We start from the raw sequence: 17,508 nt of genomic DNA on the forward strand, positions 1-17,508 counted from the left end.
GGGCGTAAGGGCATGAGGGCTATGGGAGAGATAGGGGGACAAGAGGAACAAATGATACTTGGGGGCACTGGGGACATGGGCATCGTATGGACATGACGCATATAGGAGTTTATCAGGGCACTTGGGGCCACGGAGGGGACATGAGGGGCACTGAGGACATGGGGAACATGAGAGATACAGGGGCGTGGGGCTTATCAGGGCACTTGGGGACCATGGATGACCTGGGGAACATGAGGGACATGGGGGGGCACTGGGGACCATAGAGGACATAGAAGTCATGGGGACATGGAGGATATGGGGGTTATCAGGGCGCTTGGGGACCACTGGGGACATGTGTGGTACAGGGGGCACATGGGGGCATGGAGGGGCAGCAGGTCATGGGAGACCTGGAGAAGCTGGGGGACACGGCCCCAACCCCGTCCTTTGTTCCCCACCACGTTCTTCGTGTCCCCAGATCCCTCTCCCTCCATCCCTCCTTGGTCCCTGTTGGTCCCCCACTTCATCCTCTCTTGCCCCTGCCCCCGAGGCTGCCACGTGGCACGGACACAAATTGGGGGGCAGGGGGGGCATGGCTGGCAGGGCTTAAATCATTTTATTGCTCAAAAAGAGGGGACGGGGCGGGTGGGTCTGTGCGTTCATGGTGGGGGGCATCAGGCTGGGGGCAGAGCCGGACGCCTGGGCCCCGCGGGCCCTGGGTGGGGGGAGAGGGATGGGACACAGCCCCCCTCGCCGGCAGTGCCAGCCCTGGGGTTAGTACCGGGGCCACAGTTAGAGGGTGACGTGGGCAGCGATCGGAGTGGGGGGTCCCAGCACCCCCGGGTGCCGGTGCCCCTGTTGGCACCTAGTAGTAGGTCTCCTTCTCCACCCAACCTGGGGAAAGGGCTCAGGTTAGTGGCGGGGGTTGGGATGAGGGTGATGCCCCCCAACATGTCCCCCCACCCTCCCCACCTTCCTGGGCATCCCCCCTCCCATGGGTGCTGCCCACCCCTCCTTGGGTGCCCCCAAAGCCCTCTGGTGCCCCCCCTACCCCTCAGTCACTCCTGTGGGTGCCCCTGCAGCCCCTCTGGGTGCCCCCCTCCCATTCTGGGGGGGGTTGTTGCATGAGTGCACCCCATTCCCTTGGGGTGCCCCCCCTCACCATCGGGTACCCCATGCACAGGGGGCACCCCCAGCCTCATGGGCATCCCCCACCTTTGGGTGCCCCCAGCCTACGGGGGTGCAATGCCCATGCTGGGGGGCACCAGGAGGGCTGGCGGGGGGGAACGTTGTCCCCTGGGGGGGTCACGGTGACACTCACCGCCAGGGTAGCGCCGCAGGATGAGCTTGCGCACCTCGTCGTAGGCGAAGATGAGGAGGCTGTAGGGGAAGGCGCAGAACCACCAAGTGACCCTGCGCGGGACAGCGTTAGTGTCACCGTGGGCAGCAGGGGACGCCACGGGGGCCCCGGGGACACTCACTTGAGCGGGTACATGCGCAGCGCCACCCCCATGCCCGGGCAGTAGGACAGGAACGCGGCCAGCGCCGTCTCCTCCAGCAGCCCGAAGATGAGGATCTTGTTCCTGGGGGACAGCAGCGCTTGGGGACACGCCGGAGCCCCCGCTCCCAGCAGCGTCCCCGCTGTCCCCACGCGGACGCCCACCCTCCCGGCGCGCTCACTTCATGCCCTGCTGGAAGACCGAGTTGCGACGGGTCTTGCAGATGATGAGGTCGGCCCATTGCACCACGACGATGCTGGCGAAGAAGGCCGTGTGGCACGTGAACTCCACCACCTTGCGCTGCTCGTACGTCTGCGGGGACACGGCAGGGACGTCAGCGCCGCGAGGCCACCCCATGGCGTGACCCGTATGGCATGACTCGGCATGGCACAACATGGCAGCGCATGTCTCAGTGTGGCATGGCATGACTCAGAATGGCTTGGCATGACTTGGCATTGCCATGCTTCATGGCATGGCACAGCATGATCTTGGCATGCCTCTACCTGACTCAGCATAGAATGGCATGACTCAGCACAGCATGGTATGACTCAGCATGGCACAGCATGACCTTGACATGGCTCAACATGACTCAGCATGGCATGACTTTCATGGCACAGCATGACTCAGCACAACATGGCGTGACTCAGCATGGCACAGCATGACCTTGGCATGCCTCAACCTGACTCAGCATAGAATGGCATGACTCAGCACAGCATGGCATGACTCAGCATGGCACAGCATGACTCAGCATGGCACAGCATGACTCAGCACAGCACGGCATGGCTCAGCACGGCTCCGCGCAGCGCTCACCCACTCCTGCCCGTAGGAGTCCTCCAGGTCGTTGGTGGTGCGGTCGTCCCAGGCGAGGCGGATGCCCACCAGCGTGGAGGGCAGGAAGCCGTTCTCCGCCAGGATCACGAAGTAGGTGAAGAAGCCGCCCAGCGCCTGGATCATCCCTGCAGGCACCAGGCACCTCAGCCCCGGCCCGGAGCCGCCAGGGCACGTGGGGACAGGGCACCGCAGATCCAGGTGCCACAAGGCGTTCTGGATTCACCGGTGGGCGCCCTGGCATCACCATTGAGTGCCCAGGTATCATGAGCAGGTGCCCTGTTTTCACAAGGTGTTGCTCAAAGTGCCACCATTTGTGCCCTCGGCCTCTCCAGGGGGTTGCCCTGCTGTCCCCAGCAGGTCCTGGGGAGCCACTTGGTGGCCTTGGGGTCATCAGCAGGTGTTCTGGTGTCACTGGGGCCAGCTAGGGGGACATCACTTGTCCCAGGAGGTTGCCTGGTATCACGAGCAGATCCTCAGGTGCCACCTGCTGTCCCTGGTGTCCCCGGGGGGAAGGTGCCCTGATTTCACCAGTGGGCGCCCGGCTGTCACCAGTGGGCGCCCAGAGCGTTGCTCACCGATCTGCCCGTAGGCCATGCTGATGAGGCGCTCATTGACCAGCTTGTCCGTCTTGGGGTTCCGGGGCTGCCGCTTCATGATGTCACTCTCGGCCGCCTCATAGGCCAGCGAGATGGCAGGGACCTGGGGGGACAGAGGGTGTCCCTATCGTGTCCCCGTGTCCCCGCCGTGTCCGCGTTAGATCCCCGTGGTGTCCTGCCACCTCACCATGTCGGTGCCCAGGTCGATGCAGAGGATGGTGACAGTGCCCAGGGGCAGGGGGATGTTGGCGATGATGAAGAGGAGGAAGGGGGTGATCTCGGGGATGTTGCTGGTCAGGGTGTAGGCGATGGACTTCTTCAGGTTGTCAAAGATGAGGCGTCCTGCGGGGGTGGCGGGTCACCAGGTGTCCCCCTCCTACCCCGGGGATGTCACCGGGTTAGGACGGGTGGTGGCAGCCCCCACCTTCCTCTACACCGGTGACGATGGAGGCGAAGTTGTCATCGAGCAGGATCATGTCGGCCGCCTGCTTGGAGACGTCGGAGCCCGCGATGCCCATGGCGATGCCAATGTCGGCCTTCTTCAGCGCCGGCGAGTCGTTCACGCCGTCACCCGTCACCGCCACGATGGCACCCTGGAATGGCATGGGGGGGACAGGGAAATGCCGGGCACAAGGGACAGAACACCAAGGGACATGGTGACAGGGCAATGACAGGCAAAGGGGACGGGGCACCATGGGGCAGGGCAACGCTAGGCACAAGGGACAGGACACTATGGAACATGGGCACAGGGCAGTGCCAGGGACAGGGCACTGTGGGACATGGGGCAATGCCAGGCACAAGGGATGGGGCGCTGTGGGGCAGGGGAAGATGCTGTGCCAGGCACAGGGGACAGAGCACCACGGGGCACAGGGACAAGGCAGTGCCAGGTACAGGGGATGGGGCACCACGGGACATGAGGACAGGGCAGTGCCAGGCACAGGGGACAGAGCACCACGGGGCACAGGGACAAGGCAGTGCCAAGCACACGGCACAGGGCATTGTGGGGCAGGGGGACGGGACAGTGCCAGGCACAAGGAAAGGTCACCATGAGGCACCGGTGGGGTGGCCGTGGCGGGTGCAGGTGTCCCCGGTGCCCACCTGGCGCTGGCAGCCCTCCACGATGATGAGCTTCTGCTGGGGGGACGTGCGGGCGAAGACGATCTCCGTGTGGTTCCGCAGGATCTCGTCGAGCTGCTCCGACGTCATGTCCTTGAGGTCGGAGCCGTGCACCACGCAGGCCTTGGCCTCCCTGCGGGCACCGCGCTCAGCCCGCCAGCCCCACCAGGCACGCGGGGCACGGGCTGGCACGTGTCACTCCATCCTGGGACGGGCGTAAGCACCGTGATGGGCTGGGATGTGAGTGCCATGGTGGGATGGGACACGTCACCCCAGGCTGGGCTGGGACATGGGCATCGTGCCAGGCTGGGACGTGTCACATCATGCTGGGCTGGGCCATGTCACCCCACGTTGGGCCATGCCGTGACAGGCTGGGCCATGTGTGCTGTGACAGACTGGGACATGTCACCCCCTGTTGGGTTGTACCATGTGCGTTGGGACATGATACATTGTGCCGGACTGGGCCATGTCAACCAATGTTGGGCTGTGCCGTGTCACATCATGCCAGTTTGTGCCATGGTGCACCCTGCCAGGCTGTGCCATGTCACCCCATGTTGGCCTGTACCATGCTACAACGTGCCAGGCTGGGCTGTGGCATATTGTGCCAAGCTGGGTCATGTCACATCGTGCTGGGTTGTGCCATGTCATGTTGTGTTGGTCTAGGCCATGACACGTCATGCCTGACTGTGTCAGGTCATCTCGTGTTGGCTTGTGCCAGGTTACACTGTCCCAGCCTGTGCCATGTCCCGGTGTCAGGCTATGCCACATCACACCGTGACGGGCTGTGCCATGGCACACCGTGCCAGCTTGTGACCATGGCAGCCTGTGCCATCTCACATCATGCAAAGCCACACCATGCCACGTCACACTGCACCCAGCCTCGTCGTGTCATCCTTGCCGCACGGTGTCACCTGCGCCCACCACAACCTACCGAGGGTTGACCTGGCTGACGGGGATATTGAGGCGGGCAGCAATGTCCTCCACTGTCTCGTTGCCCTCTGAGATGATGCCCACGCCCTTGGCGATGGCCTTGGCCGTGATGGGGTGGTCCCCAGTCACCATGATCACCTGGGGGATGGAGAGGGGCGTGCGGGCAGCAGGACACCTGGGCCCTTCCCCGGCAGGGTTGGGGCATCCCGAGGGGGCCGTACCTTGATGCCAGCGCTGCGGCACTTGCCCACGGCGTCGGGCACGGCAGCGCGGGGAGGGTCAATCATGGACATGAGCCCCACGAAGCACAGGTCGCTTGTGGGAAAGTTGATCTCGTCAGCGTCGAAGCGAAACCCTCGCGGGAACTTGTCCGGGGGCAGGCAGAGGTGGCAGAAACCTGGTGGGTGACAGCAGGTGACACCACAGCAGGCAACCATGGGCTCCTCCTGATCCCTTTCCCCCACATTGTTTGGGCTCCACCATGGTCAGATGTCCTCTTAGGTGCCTGGCGCCTTGTCTACCTTGTCCCTATTCACTGATGGCCTCCAGGCCCCTGTCCTCCATGTCCCCATACCCCATGTCCCGCTGCCCTGTGTCCCCATGCCCCATGTCCTCCATTCTACTTGTCCCCTGTCCCCTATCCCCTCTCCTCCTTCCTGTGTGCCATGGCCTCTGTGTCCCCAAGCCCCCATGTCCCCAACCCCCATGTCCTCTCTTCTCCTTGTCTTCGTGCTCCCTTGTCCCCTGCCCCTCCTGTCCCCTATCCCCCACCTTCCCTGTGCGCCCATGTCCCCACACCCCTCTGCCCTCATTCCTCCATGTCCCTATGTCCCCCGTGCCCGACGTCCCCACCCCGCGGTGCCCCCTGTGCCACCCAGCTCCCCACGGGCACCTCACCCAGGACGCGCTCGCCCAGGCCACCCAGCTCCAGGTAGGCGTTCTGGAAAGCCTCGCGCATCTCCTCGTCCAGCGGCACCTCCTGGCCCTGCAGCAGGATGCGGCTGCAGCGGTCCAGGATGCGCTCCGGGGCGCCCTTCATCACCAGCAGGTATCCCTGCGGATCGTCCTCCCGCTCGTGGATGGAGAGCTGCGGGCACAGCAGGCACAGCTGGCACCAGCTCTGCGGTGTCCCCTCCCTGGCGCTGTCCCCACTCCTCCCGCCATCACCTGGTACTTGTTGGTGGAGTTGAAGGGGATTTCGGTGACTTTGGGATTCTTGTCCCGCATCTTCTTGACGGAGCCGCACGAGAGCTGGATGCACTTGAGCAGCGCCGACTCGGACGCGTCACCCGCCGTGTCGCGCTGGCACGAGGACAGAGGCACTGGGTGCCGCCGCGGGCGCCACAGGGCCCAGCGGGCACGGGGAGAGGGGAACACGGGCACCTTACCTTGGAGATGGAGATGTTCTCCTGGCCCGGTTTGAAGACGGCGCGGTTGCAGAGCCCGGCGATGCGTGCCAGGGCTGCCCAGGTGGGCGAGCGCTTGTCGAAGGTGGCACCTGCAGGATGTCCTTGTCCACATCAGTGCCACTGCAGTGTCCCCAACTCCTCTGGCTGGGACAGCTTGGACAAGTGGCTCGAGGAGGTGCCCAGGGGAAGGGAGTGCCCTTGGGGACACGATGCCCCTGGGAAGGGCATCTGGGTGGCCACAGCAAGGAGAGCCTGGGACAAGGAGATACCCAGGGGCCTGGATGCCAGGGAAGTGACACTCGGGTGCAGGAACAAGCTGGGATGTGCTGAGAGCACCCAAGGGACGGGGAGCCTGGGTGAAGGGAGCACCATTGATGGAGGTGCCAGGGAAGTGGCATCTAGGTGCAGGAGCCAGGAAGGGGATGCCCAGGAATCAGGGTGCCCAAGGGAAATGAGACCCCAGGAGAAGGAAATTACTGAGGGATGGGGGCACCGGGGAAGGGATATTGGGGGCAGGACCAAGGAAGAGGGTGTCCAGGGCTCAGATTGCCCAAGGGAAGGGGATGCTCATCCCAAGGGTGCACCCAGGACGCGAGGGAACAACTTGGGGGGTGGCCACCCACCCGACTGGTCCTCGGTGGTGTCGGCCTCGTGGATCTGGTTGTCGAACCACATGTGGGCCACGGTCATGCGGTTCTGCGTGAGGGTGCCCGTCTTGTCGGAGCAGATGGTGGAGGTGGAGCCCAGCGTCTCCACGGCCTCCAGGTTCTTCACCAGGCAGTTCTTGCGGGCCATGCGCTTGGCCGTCAGCGTCAGGCACACCTGGGGGGCAGCCAGGGGTCGTGACGGGCCCCATGGCACCCCGTGGTGATGACCCCCACCTTGGGTGCCCCTAGGATGTGGACACGCTGGGGTGCTCCTTGTTGAACCCTTGGGTCTCAATGTCTTGGTGCACCAGGACTGGGACCCACAGACCCCCACTGCACCCACACTACCCGCTGCACCCTATTCTAGCCCCCTCAGCCTCCCATGGCATCCACAGCTCCTCTTGCACCCACAGCACCCTATTCTAGACCTCCTAGCCTCCCGCTGCACCCATTTCACCCTATCCTAGCCTCCTCGGCCCCCATGGCAGCCGCAGCACCCACAGCACCCATTGTACCCATCCTAGGCTCCCCATTGCACCCATAGCTCCCCATTGCCCTCACAGCACCCTATCCTAGCCCCTCCAACCCCTCTATGTTCTTCCATAGCACCCCCCACCTCCCTGTGCCCCCCTCACGCACAGTGACGGTGGCCAGCAGCCCCTCGGGCACGTTGGCCACGATGATGCCAATGAGGAAGATGACGGCCTCGAGCCACGTGTAGCCCAGGATGAGCGAGAGGATGAAGAAGGAGAGGCCGAGGAAGACGGCGACGCCGGTGATGAGGCGGATGAAGTGCTCGATCTCCATGGCGATGGGCGTGCGGCCCACCTCGAGCCCCGAGGCCAGCGACGCGATGCGCCCCATCACCGTGCGGTCCCCCGTGGAGATGACGATGCCCCGCGCTGTGCCTGGGGGCAGGGGACGGCACGGGGGGTCACACGGCCCCGACGGGTGCCGGGGCTCAAGGGGGCACCCACCCCACCGGGGGGAGGTTGGGGACACCCATCTGTGAGGGAAGACCAAGGGCACTGCGGACATTTGCCCAACCAAGGGACATTGGCGACATCCAGGGGACATCAGGAACACCCAGGGGACATTGGGCCACGTGCCCACTTTAGACCCTGAGCGAACTGAGGGCACCACACAGGGGCCACCAAATTCCTGTTTGCCCAGGGACACTCACAGGGGACACTCATTCCATGAGGGCACCCAGGAGCCGCTGGGACACGAGGAGACTCAACTGATGTGCCCATGTCAGGTGCCGGAGCTCTCCCAGGAGCTCAGGGGACACTGGGGACACATGCCCATAGCCAGGGCACTGGAGACACTCACCCTCGACGCAGTTGGTGGAGAAGAAGCAGATGTTGCGGGTCTCCAGCGGGTTCTCGTGGGTGAACTCAGGCGAGCGGGTCTGCGGCTCCGACTCGCCCGTCAGCGACGAGTTATCGACCTGGCGCCACGGGCATGGGGCCGTGAGGTCCTGCGCGTGTCCCCGTCCCCCCCGGTGGTGCCACCTCCTCACCTTACAGCCGTGTGAGGAGATGATGCGCATGTCGGCGGGCACGCGGTCGCCGCCCTTCACCTCCACCAGGTCGCCCACCACCACGTTCTCCGCGTTGATCTGGATCTTCTCGCCCTCCCGAATCACGAGCGCTTGCTGCCCCCGCGGCGACGGGAGGGCGTCAGGGGGCAGCATGGGCACCCCCCCACACGTGCCATGGGTGCCAGGTGTCCCCTCCCAATGCCATGGGGTGCCGGGTGTCCCCTCCCAACGCCATGCCCTCCTCTCAGGTTGTGCCATCCCCACGGCACCCCCGCTCCCCAAGAATATGAGACATTAGGGAAGCCACCGAATGGGGCACCCATGAGGGCCCCGGATGCCATGGTGGTGTAAGGGGGTAGCACCCACTCGGGGCACCCACGGATCCCACCTGGGGCACCATGTTCTTGAAGGAGTCCATGATCTTGGAGCTTTTGGCCTCTTGGTAGTAGGAGAAGCAGCCGGTGACGATGACAACAGCGGCCAGCACCACCCCCAGGTAGAGCTGGCGACAGAGGTGACATGTCAGAGTGTCCTTGTCACACGTCCCACCTATGCCAGCTGGTCCCCATGGTGCCCATGTCCCCTGCAGCTCTGGCAGGGCCCCCATGATGTCCATCCCCCAGCCATGTCCGTGCCACCCACGTCCCCAGGCTGTTCCCATGGGCCGGTGGTGGCCTCACGTTGTCATTGGAGGGTTCATCCTCCATGGCGGCCTGGATGCCGTAGGCCAGGAAGCAGAGGATGGCACCGATCCAGAGCAGGATGGAGAAACCACCGAAGAGCTGGCGGCAGAACTTGACCCACTCGGGGGTGGTGGGTGGCGGCGTCAGCGCGTTGGGACCGTCCTGCGCCAGGATCTCGGCCGCCCGCGCGCTCGTCAGGCCCTGCCAGGGAGAACACTTTGATGGTCTCATGCCACCAGGGTGGGATCGGGAGCAGGGAGTGCAGAGGTGGAACAGGGTGGGTGACCAGGAGGTGCAGGGTGGCCGGGGAGGGGACACGGTGGCCCCGCTAGGCAGGGGGACACAGCAGAACATCTCACCCTGGACAGATCCACCTGGTACTTCCTGCCCAGCTCATCCAGAGACAGTTTGTGGTCGTCCTGTGTGGGGACGAGGACCCTGGCGTCACAGCAGCCCACAGAGGGGTGCCACCCATGCCCGTCAGTCCCTGTGTCACTGTCCTTACCAGGTTCACCTCCTTCTTCAGCTCATCCAGCTCCTTCTCCTTCTGCTTCCTCTTGCCGCCCCCATTCTCCGAGGTGGTGGCTGCGGGCGAGTATTCCCGGCCAGCCTGCAGTGTCACCTCAGTGTCACCATGGGCATGGTGTCAAGATGGGCACCCCATGGGGTCACTGCCAGCGGTGTCATTGCAGGCATGGGTATCACCATGGGCATGGCATCACCACCAGCAATATGGCACGGCCATCGCGGTGGGCAAGGGGTCACTGCCAGCACACGATGTCCCCATGGCAGTGTCCCCTTGGGTACGGATGACACCAGCAGCCATGCTGTGACACCATCACTGTGCGAAGCATCACTGTACACATGGAGGTCACCATGGGCACGGACATCACCGCAGGCCAATGGTGTCACCATGAGCATGGGTGTCACCGCGGGCTGGCACGGTACCGAAGTGTCAGCGCAGGTGGGGGCATCATTTTGGACACAGACGTCACCTTGAGTAGGGGTGTCACCAGTGCCAGGGGTGTCACCAGGGGCATGAGGATGCCATTGCCAGCAGGAAACGGGCACCCACAACCCACGGCACAGTCGGCAGGACGGGAACAGGGGTGGCACCGCAGGCAGGGGACAGTGCCAGCATCACCCCCCCCCACCTCCATCACCCCTCCGGGCCCCCCTGCCAGGCCCCCCTTGTCCCCTCAGCGCCAGCTGGCCTCGGCAGGGGAGGCCGGGCGCCGCGGGGGACCGCGCTGGCACGGCCGGTGACACGTCCCCGCGGCTGGCGCACGGCGGCGGCGGGAGGGGGGGCCCGCGGCCGCCCCCCTGCGTGGGGCTGGCGGGGGGCCGGGGACGGCCCTGGCCTGATGCTGTCATGGAAAATGTCCCCGGTGCCAAGAACAACTGCTGGGAGCAAAGGGGTCGTGTTACCGCGCGGGGGCTGCGGCGGGGGGACAAGGCAGGGGACAAGGGGAGACCGTCCCCAACCTGCCTGCAGCGCCGGAGCGGGTGGGGGGGAGAGGTGACAGTTTGGGGCAAGTTCTGCTACCAGCCCCCCAACAGGGGACAGGAGTGTCCCGGGGGGGGGTCACTCCACTTTATGTCCCCCTCCCAAAAAAAACAGTTTAGGGGATTCGAGGGGTTGTCATTTAGGGATGGGGACGCACCGGGGGGAAACGCTCCCCCTTCCCGGGTTGGTCCCCTTTGCGGGGGGGGCTGCGGGGGCAGATGCGGGGGGGGCCGGGAGAGGCGCCAGCCCCGGCCCCCCCCCGCCCGTTCCCATGGCTCTGGGGACCGGGCACGGGGCCACGTCCCAGCGGGGACACGCGCGGGCCGGGCCCGCCTGCAGGTGGGTCACGCTCGGCGCGGGGGGGCCGCCCGGATGCCTGGGCCCCTCGGCGGTGCCCCGCCCCCTTCCCGTGCCTCAGTTTCCCCCTGTGGGAAAACTTTGGCCACGCGTGGGGCTGGGGGCGGGGGGGGCACCGCGTTCAGGAGCTCGGGCACTAGTCCCCCCGTCCCCCCCCCCACTTTGCCTTCCCCTCCCCTAAGTGGGGGGACCCAGGCGTCCGGGCAGCGCGGCCAGCCCCGGCCCTGCGCCGCCCGCAGCTGGGAAAGGGACCCAGGCGTCCGGGCGAGCGGGTTCCCGCTAGCTCGCTGCCCCGACGGGAGGGGACGGGGACGTGGCGAGGGGGTGTCTGTGTCCCCCCCCCCCGCCCAAGCCGTTCCCCGGACGCCTGGGCTCCCTCGGGTCCGCGGCGGGACGAGGGAAGCGGCGGGGGGGGTTCGGGCAGTGGGACGCGGTGGGTGGCAGTAAGAAGTGGCAGCAGGACACGGTGGTGGCAGCGAGAGGGAACCGGGAGACACAGGGGGTGGCAGCAGGGACCCTCGAGGTGACAGCGGGGACCCTCGAGGTGACAACGGGGACCCTCGAGGTGGCGACGGGAACTCTCGAGGTGACAACGGGGACTCTCGACGTGGCAGCGGGAGGGTATCGCGGGGCTGCCGCCTCCCCCCACCCCATGGGTGGGTGTCGCTGCTGGAGGGGACGAAACGGTGCCCCGAGGGGGTGGGGGGCAGCGAGGGTGCCCCGAGGGGGTGGATGACGCCGGGCGGCCGTGGGTGGCCGTCGGGGGGCGGGTGCGGGGGGAGCCGCGGGGGGGCCGCCCCCTACTCACCCCTTTGCCCATGGCGGCGCCGTCGCTGCTCCCGGCCCGGGGCACTCGGGGACGGCGGCGGCGGCGCCGGAGAAAAACCCTCGCGCGGCCCCGCCCGGCCCGGCCCCCCCCGCGCCCCCCCCCACGGGCCGCTCCCCCCGCGCCGCCCCCGGCGCTTTCGACCGGCCCCGGAGCCCCTGGCCCGGATGGGCCCCCCCGTCCCCCCCTCCGCGCTGTCCCGGAGCCCCCGGTCCCTCCCGTCCCCCCCAGATCCGCGCCCCCCCCGCCCTGTCCAGATCCCGATCCATTCACCGTTGTCCCCCTCTTCCGGACACCCCCCCGGTGCCATCGGTCACATCCAGACCCGGACCCCCTGTCTGGGTCCCTACCCTGGACCCCCTCATCCAGGTGCCTCCCTCCACCCCCCACGCGGGGGCAAGAGGGTCTGGGGAACCCTGTCCCCACCCGGGGGCTCGGGGGGGGGGATGTCACCAGGCACCTCCACATGTGCTGAAGACACCCACATCCCCCAGCCTTTATAGGCAGCCAGGGGGCCCAGGCGTCCGAGGCTGGGGGGGTCCCGGGAGCCCGGGTGTGTGTGGGGGGGGGCCTGTGCTGCCCCCCGCAGGGGCCCAGGTGTCCGGGCCCCCCACGTTGAGGGAGTGACCCGGGGGGCAGCCAGACAGCTGGGCCCCACATGGCTGGGGATGGGGTATCCCCATGGGGTATCCCTGCTGGCCCCCCCCGCATTCCCAGTCCATCAGCCCTTCGCTCCCCGCATGCCGGTCCCGGGGCAGGGGCTGCCAGATGGGGACACTCGTGCCACTGAGGAGCCAACGGGGACATAAACGGGCTAAAATTAGCCCAGGGGAAAGGCCACGGCCGCCGGATGTGGCTGTGCCCAGGGACGCCTGTGCCTAGGGACGCCTGTACCCAGGGTGTCTGCCTGTGCCCAGGGACATTGTGCCCAGGGACACTGTCCGGCTGTGCCCAAGGGTGTCTGGCTGTCCCTGAGCCGGATGTGCCTGGGGACCGAATGTGCCCAGGGCTGGCTGTGCCAGGGCTGGCTGTGCCCAGAGGTGTCGCTGTGCCCGGCACTGCGGCTGTGCCCGAGGTTGTACTTGACACTGTGCCCAAGGCTGCGGCTGTGCCCATGTTGTGCCCACGGCCACAGCTGGGCCCGGAGCCGGCAGCTCCCACGCAAGAGCCCAGTGTCCCCATCCTGCCCCATAGACCTCATAGCCCCCCGCCAGTGCCCCCCATTCTGCCCCACAGCCCCCAGCCCCGCAGGGTCCCCATCCTGCCCCATAGCCCCCCAGTGTCCCCATCCCGCCCCCTCCCTTGTCCCCAAGCCCCGCCCCCCCCCGAGCTCCCCGGGCCTCCCTCCTGCCCCCTCGCTCCCCGCCCCGCCCCCTGCCGCTCCGTTTCCATGGCAACCGCCGCCGGGCGCTCAAGGGCGGCCAGAGGGCGGGGGAGGGGGGAGGGGGCTGCCCGGTACAACCCAGTGTATCCCAGTACAACCCAGTGCATCCCAGTGTATCCCAGTGTATCCCGGTGCATCCCAGTACATCCCAGTACAACCCAGTGCATCCCAGTACAACCCAGTGTATCCCAGTGTATCCCAGTGTATCCCAGTGCAACCCAGTGTATCCCGGTGCATCCCAGTGCATCCCAGTACAACCCAGTGTATCCCAGTACAACCCAGTGTATCCCGGTGCATCCCAGTGCATCCCAGTACAACCCAGTGCATCCCAGTGCACCCCTTCCCTGTGCATCCCAGTACAACCCAGCGTATCCCAGTGCATCCCAGTACAACCCAGTGCATCCCAGCGCACCCCTTCCCTGTGCATCCCAGTACAACCCAGCGTATCCCAGTGCATCCCAGTACAACCCAGTGCATCCCAGCACACCCCTTCCCTGTGCATCCCAGTACAACCCAGCGTATCCCAGCGTATCCCAGTGCATCCCAGCGCGCCCCTTCCCTGTGCATCCCAGTACAACCCAGTGCATCCCCCGGGTGCCCCAGTGCCCCACAGTGTGTCCCAGTGCGCTCCCCTCACCCAGCTGGGTGGCCATGACAGTGCCACCCAGTACAACCAAATACAACCCAGAGCCACCCAGTACAACCAAACGAACCCAGTACAGCCCAACAGAGCCCAGTGCAGCCCAGTACATCCCAGTACAGCCCAGTACATCCCAGTACAGCCCAACGGAGCCCAGTGCAGCCCAGTACATCCCAGTACAGCCCAGTTCATCCCGGTACAGCCCGGTACAGCCCAGTACAGCCCAGTTCACCCCAGTACAGCCCAGTTCATCCCAGTACATCCCAGTACATCCCAGTACAGCCCAACAGAGCCCAGTGCAGCCCAGTTCACCCCAGTACAGCCCAGTTCATCCCGGTACAGCCCGGTACAGCCCAGTACAGCCCAGTTCATCCCGGTACAGCCCAGTACATCCCAGTACAGCCCAACAGAGCCCAGTGCAGCCCAGTTCACCCCAGTACAGCCCAGTTCATCCCGGTACAGCCCGGTTCTCGCGGCAGCCGCAGCGCCCCCAGCCCGGCGGGGGGGGCGGTCAGGAAGGGGACGCGGCCGCTCCCCGCGGGGGGGGCTCTGCTCGGGCCGCCCCCGCCCGGCCCCCGCTGTCCCCAAGCTGAGCAAACAGATGACGCCGCGTGCCGGACCCCGCGGGGGGCCCAGGCGTCCGGCCCCTTCCCGCCTCCCGCTCCGAGGCTCCTCTCGCCACGAACACACGTGGGCGCAGACGCGCCCGTGGGCGGCGACACGGGGGGGGATAGGGGGGTGACACCCCCCCCACCGGCACCGCGACGCGCGCGGGCAACGCGCCGGGACGGGACAGGGAGGGGGCGGGGCCAATGGGGGCGGGGTCTTGTGGGTGGGGTCAGCCGGGGCGGGGCTTGTGGGCGGGGCTTGTGGGCGGGGCCTCCCGTGCGGTTCCGCCCCGTCCTGTTCCCCACCACGTTCCGCTGGACTCGGGGGGGCCGGGGACAAGGAGGGGGATGGGGAGGGGGCGGGTGGCCCGGGGTGAGGGGGACGTAACGGGGACAGGGGCCCAGGCGTCCGGGAAAGCACAGAGCTCCGAATCGGGGTGTTTTATTAAAAGCAGGGGGAAGGAAACGCCCCCCGGGCCCCCTCACGCTCCCGGGCGTCCCTCGGCGGCCAGCGCCCCGTTGCGCTCCTTGTCCCCCGCGGCCACCCGGGCGGGACCGTCGCGCTGGGGCCGCCGCTGCCCGTGGGCGCCGCCGGGGGGGCCCGGCGGGGCGGGCGCCGCCGCCAGCTCCCGCGCGCTGCAGCTCGGCGTGGGCACCTCGAACGTGTGGTGGAAGCTGCCGTAGTCCACCTCGTAGAAGCCGTCCTCGAGGCTCAGCACCGACGTGAAGCGGTGGCCCCACAGCACCTCGTCCACCAGGTAGGAGCTCCGCGCCTGGCACGTCATCCCTGCGCCGGGGGACACCGGGAAACACCCCCACCGCGGGGCGCCCCTTCCCCGCCGTGTCACAGGTCCTTCCCTGCCTCAGTTTCCCCTCCCTGGCCTCAGTTTCCCATGTCCCCTCTGTGTCCCATGTCCCTCCATGTCTGTTTCCCCCACCAGGCCTGTTTCCACCTCCCGTGTCCCCCCATCTCCCATGTCCCCATGTGCTCCATGTCATCCCATGTCCCCTTGTGCCTCAGTTTCTCCTCCCAGCCTCATTTGCCTTCCCCCATGCCCCACGTCCCTCCATGTCCCCTCTGTGCCCCAGCTTCCACCCCCGTGCCTCAGTTTCCCCATTAGCATCCTAGGCTGGACACAGCAAGTGCAGGGCACCTGGTGGGGAACCCCGATTCCACCTGGGGGGGGGGTTCTCTGTGGCACCCAACGATGGAGACCCCAGTCCTGCCTGGGGGGTACCTGGGGCATGGGGACCCCCAGCCCATTTGGAGCAGGGGGGACCCCAATCCCAGCTGGGGGTGTCTGTGTGGCACCCAGAGCCCAGGAAGAATCTAGGTGCCAGCTGTGGGTCCCTGCAGCACCCAGGTCACCCCAACTCCAACCTGGGGACATCTGCAATAACCTCCCTTACTTAAAGTCTGTGCTACCCTGCTGGTATCAATGGGGAAACTGAGGCACGGGAGCATCACCCACATCCATCCCAGCACCCACAAGTGCCATCCCGGAGAGGGGTCCAGGTGTCTTGTGGGGCTGAGCCAGCCCATAACCCGCCCCTTGCTCCCCCAAGGTCCTCGATGCCACCAGCCCCAGTGAGCAGGGGACGTCACTGTCATCGGACTGAGCTCCCAGCAGGGACAGGCGGAAGCTTCCCATGGGATGGGGGGAAAGGAGGTGGCCGGGACCACCTGGTCCTGCCATAGGTTGACACTGGGGAGGGGCACCCAGGGCATCGGGTTTGGCAGGACCAGGCAGAATCACGATGGGGTCCAGGGCGGGCAGGGGGGTGTCCCCAAGGCCCCCTGCTTACCCGTGGCCTCCACCATGCCCTCGAGGATAACGACGATCTCGAAGTCGTCCTTCTCGAGCTGCTGCCGCGACACGTCCCAGAAGGGGCTGCGCTCGTCGATCTCGTGGCTGATGATGAGGGGCGAGACGAGGAAGAGGCGGTCGTCACCCGTCTCGAAGCCCACGCTCAGGTCGGTCTGGTCGAGCGGGATGAACTCGCCCTCCTGCGTCTGCTTGGAACGGATGAGTTTGGCGCGGATGGAGGCCTCGACGATGTGCGAGTCGCGCAGGTCGCCCACGCGGAACATGAGGCAGAGGCGCTCGTCGCGCAGCGACACCACGGCGTGCGAGGAGAACACGAGTGTCTCGGCCCGCTTGTTGGGCTGCGAGATTTTCACGAACATGCAGCCCACCATGAAGGCGTTCACCATGGAGCCCAGGATGGCCTGGAGCAGCAGCAGCACGATGCCCTCGGGGCACTGGTCCGTGATGACGCGGTGGCCGTAGCCGATGGTCGTCTCTGTCTCGATGGAGAAGAGGAAGGCCGAGACGAAGCCATTGAGGTTGTTGACGCACGGTGTCCATGTGTGGTCCTCCAGGTGGTCCAGGTCGCCGCGACTGTAGGCGATGAACCACCAGATGAGGCCGAAGAAGAGCCAGGTGACGGCGTAGGCCAGGATGAAGACGAGGAGGCTGAAGCGCCACTTGAGGTCCACCAAGGTGGTGAAGATGTCGGTGAGGTAGCGGTAGGTCTCGCGCACGTTGCCGTGCTGCACATTGCACTTGCCGTCCTTCTCCACGTAGCGCTGGCGCCGGCGGCCCGCGGCCCCGGGGCGCCGGACGGGCACCAGGAGGGGCGGCCCAGCCTCGCTGCCCGGTGTCTCGGGCACGGTGGAGAACGCCGCGTTGTCCTGCGCCATGGCAGCGCCCTCAGAGCCTGCAGGCGTGAGCAGTGGCACTGGGAACAAGTGGTGGCACCAGGGGACAGGTGGTGGCACCGGAGGGTGTCAAGTGGTGGCACCAGAGTGGCACGCATGGGACATAGGAGCATGGGCGCTTGGGTGCACTTGGCGTGGTCACGAGTCCAGAAATAGGGAGTAGGGGGCCCTGGGGACCCCCCAGCACCCTGTCATGGGGCACCCCCAACCCCATGGCTTGGGGAGGGCCCCCCC

General features: G+C 66.5%; 2 protein-coding genes across 2 annotated transcripts; both read right to left on the bottom strand.

Annotated features, from left to right (window-relative positions):
• Positions 1-645: 645 nt before the first annotated feature.
• LOC104570246 (potassium inwardly rectifying channel subfamily J member 9) lies at positions 646-11,997 on the bottom strand. The gene is made up of 23 exons (XM_088537644.1): positions 11,903-11,997; positions 9,736-9,840; positions 9,590-9,649; positions 9,228-9,431; positions 8,936-9,049; positions 8,527-8,661; positions 8,337-8,454; positions 7,644-7,912; positions 6,981-7,179; positions 6,337-6,446; positions 6,116-6,250; positions 5,846-6,035; positions 5,170-5,345; positions 4,950-5,086; positions 4,001-4,151; positions 3,327-3,495; positions 3,090-3,244; positions 2,882-3,005; positions 2,286-2,431; positions 1,657-1,787; positions 1,458-1,559; positions 1,298-1,389; positions 646-870 (listed from the first exon to the last, which is right to left on the bottom strand). Exons 1-23 carry the CDS (start codon positions 11,912-11,914, stop codon positions 842-844), a joined length of 3,063 nt encoding a protein of 1,020 aa, XP_088393770.1. The 5' UTR covers positions 11,915-11,997; the 3' UTR covers positions 646-841.
• Positions 11,998-15,034: 3,037 nt separating this feature from the next.
• On the bottom strand, positions 15,035-17,274 carry LOC148591402 (G protein-activated inward rectifier potassium channel 3-like). The gene is made up of 2 exons (XM_088537646.1): positions 16,359-17,274; positions 15,035-15,339 (listed from the first exon to the last, which is right to left on the bottom strand). Exons 1-2 carry the CDS (start codon positions 17,254-17,256, stop codon positions 15,035-15,037), a joined length of 1,203 nt encoding a protein of 400 aa, XP_088393772.1. The 5' UTR covers positions 17,257-17,274.
• Between the last annotated feature and the right edge of the window lie 234 nt (positions 17,275-17,508).

This window comes from Tinamus guttatus, unplaced genomic scaffold, assembly GCF_059628265.1.
Source record: "Tinamus guttatus ecotype Peru unplaced genomic scaffold, ASM5962826v1 Tinamus_guttatus_pri_ptg000831l, whole genome shotgun sequence".
NCBI lineage: Eukaryota > Metazoa > Chordata > Aves > Tinamiformes > Tinamidae > Tinamus > Tinamus guttatus.

Coding starts and splice junctions, on each gene's coding strand:
- LOC104570246 (XM_088537644.1), bottom strand. Junction 9,432..9,589: donor ACCAGGTGGATCTGTCCAGG/GTGAGATGTTCT, acceptor TCTCCCTGGCAG/GGCCTGACGAGCGCGCGGGC. Junction 1,390..1,457: donor CTGCGCATGTACCCGCTCAA/GTGAGTGTCCCC, acceptor TGTCCCGCGCAG/GGTCACTTGGTGGTTCTGCG.
- LOC148591402 (XM_088537646.1), bottom strand. CDS start 17,256: ATGGCGCAGGACAACGCGGCGTTCTCCACCGTGCCCGAGACACCGGGC. Junction 15,340..16,358: donor GGGCATGGTGGAGGCCACGG/GTAAGCAGGGGG, acceptor CCCCCGGCGCAG/GGATGACGTGCCAGGCGCGG.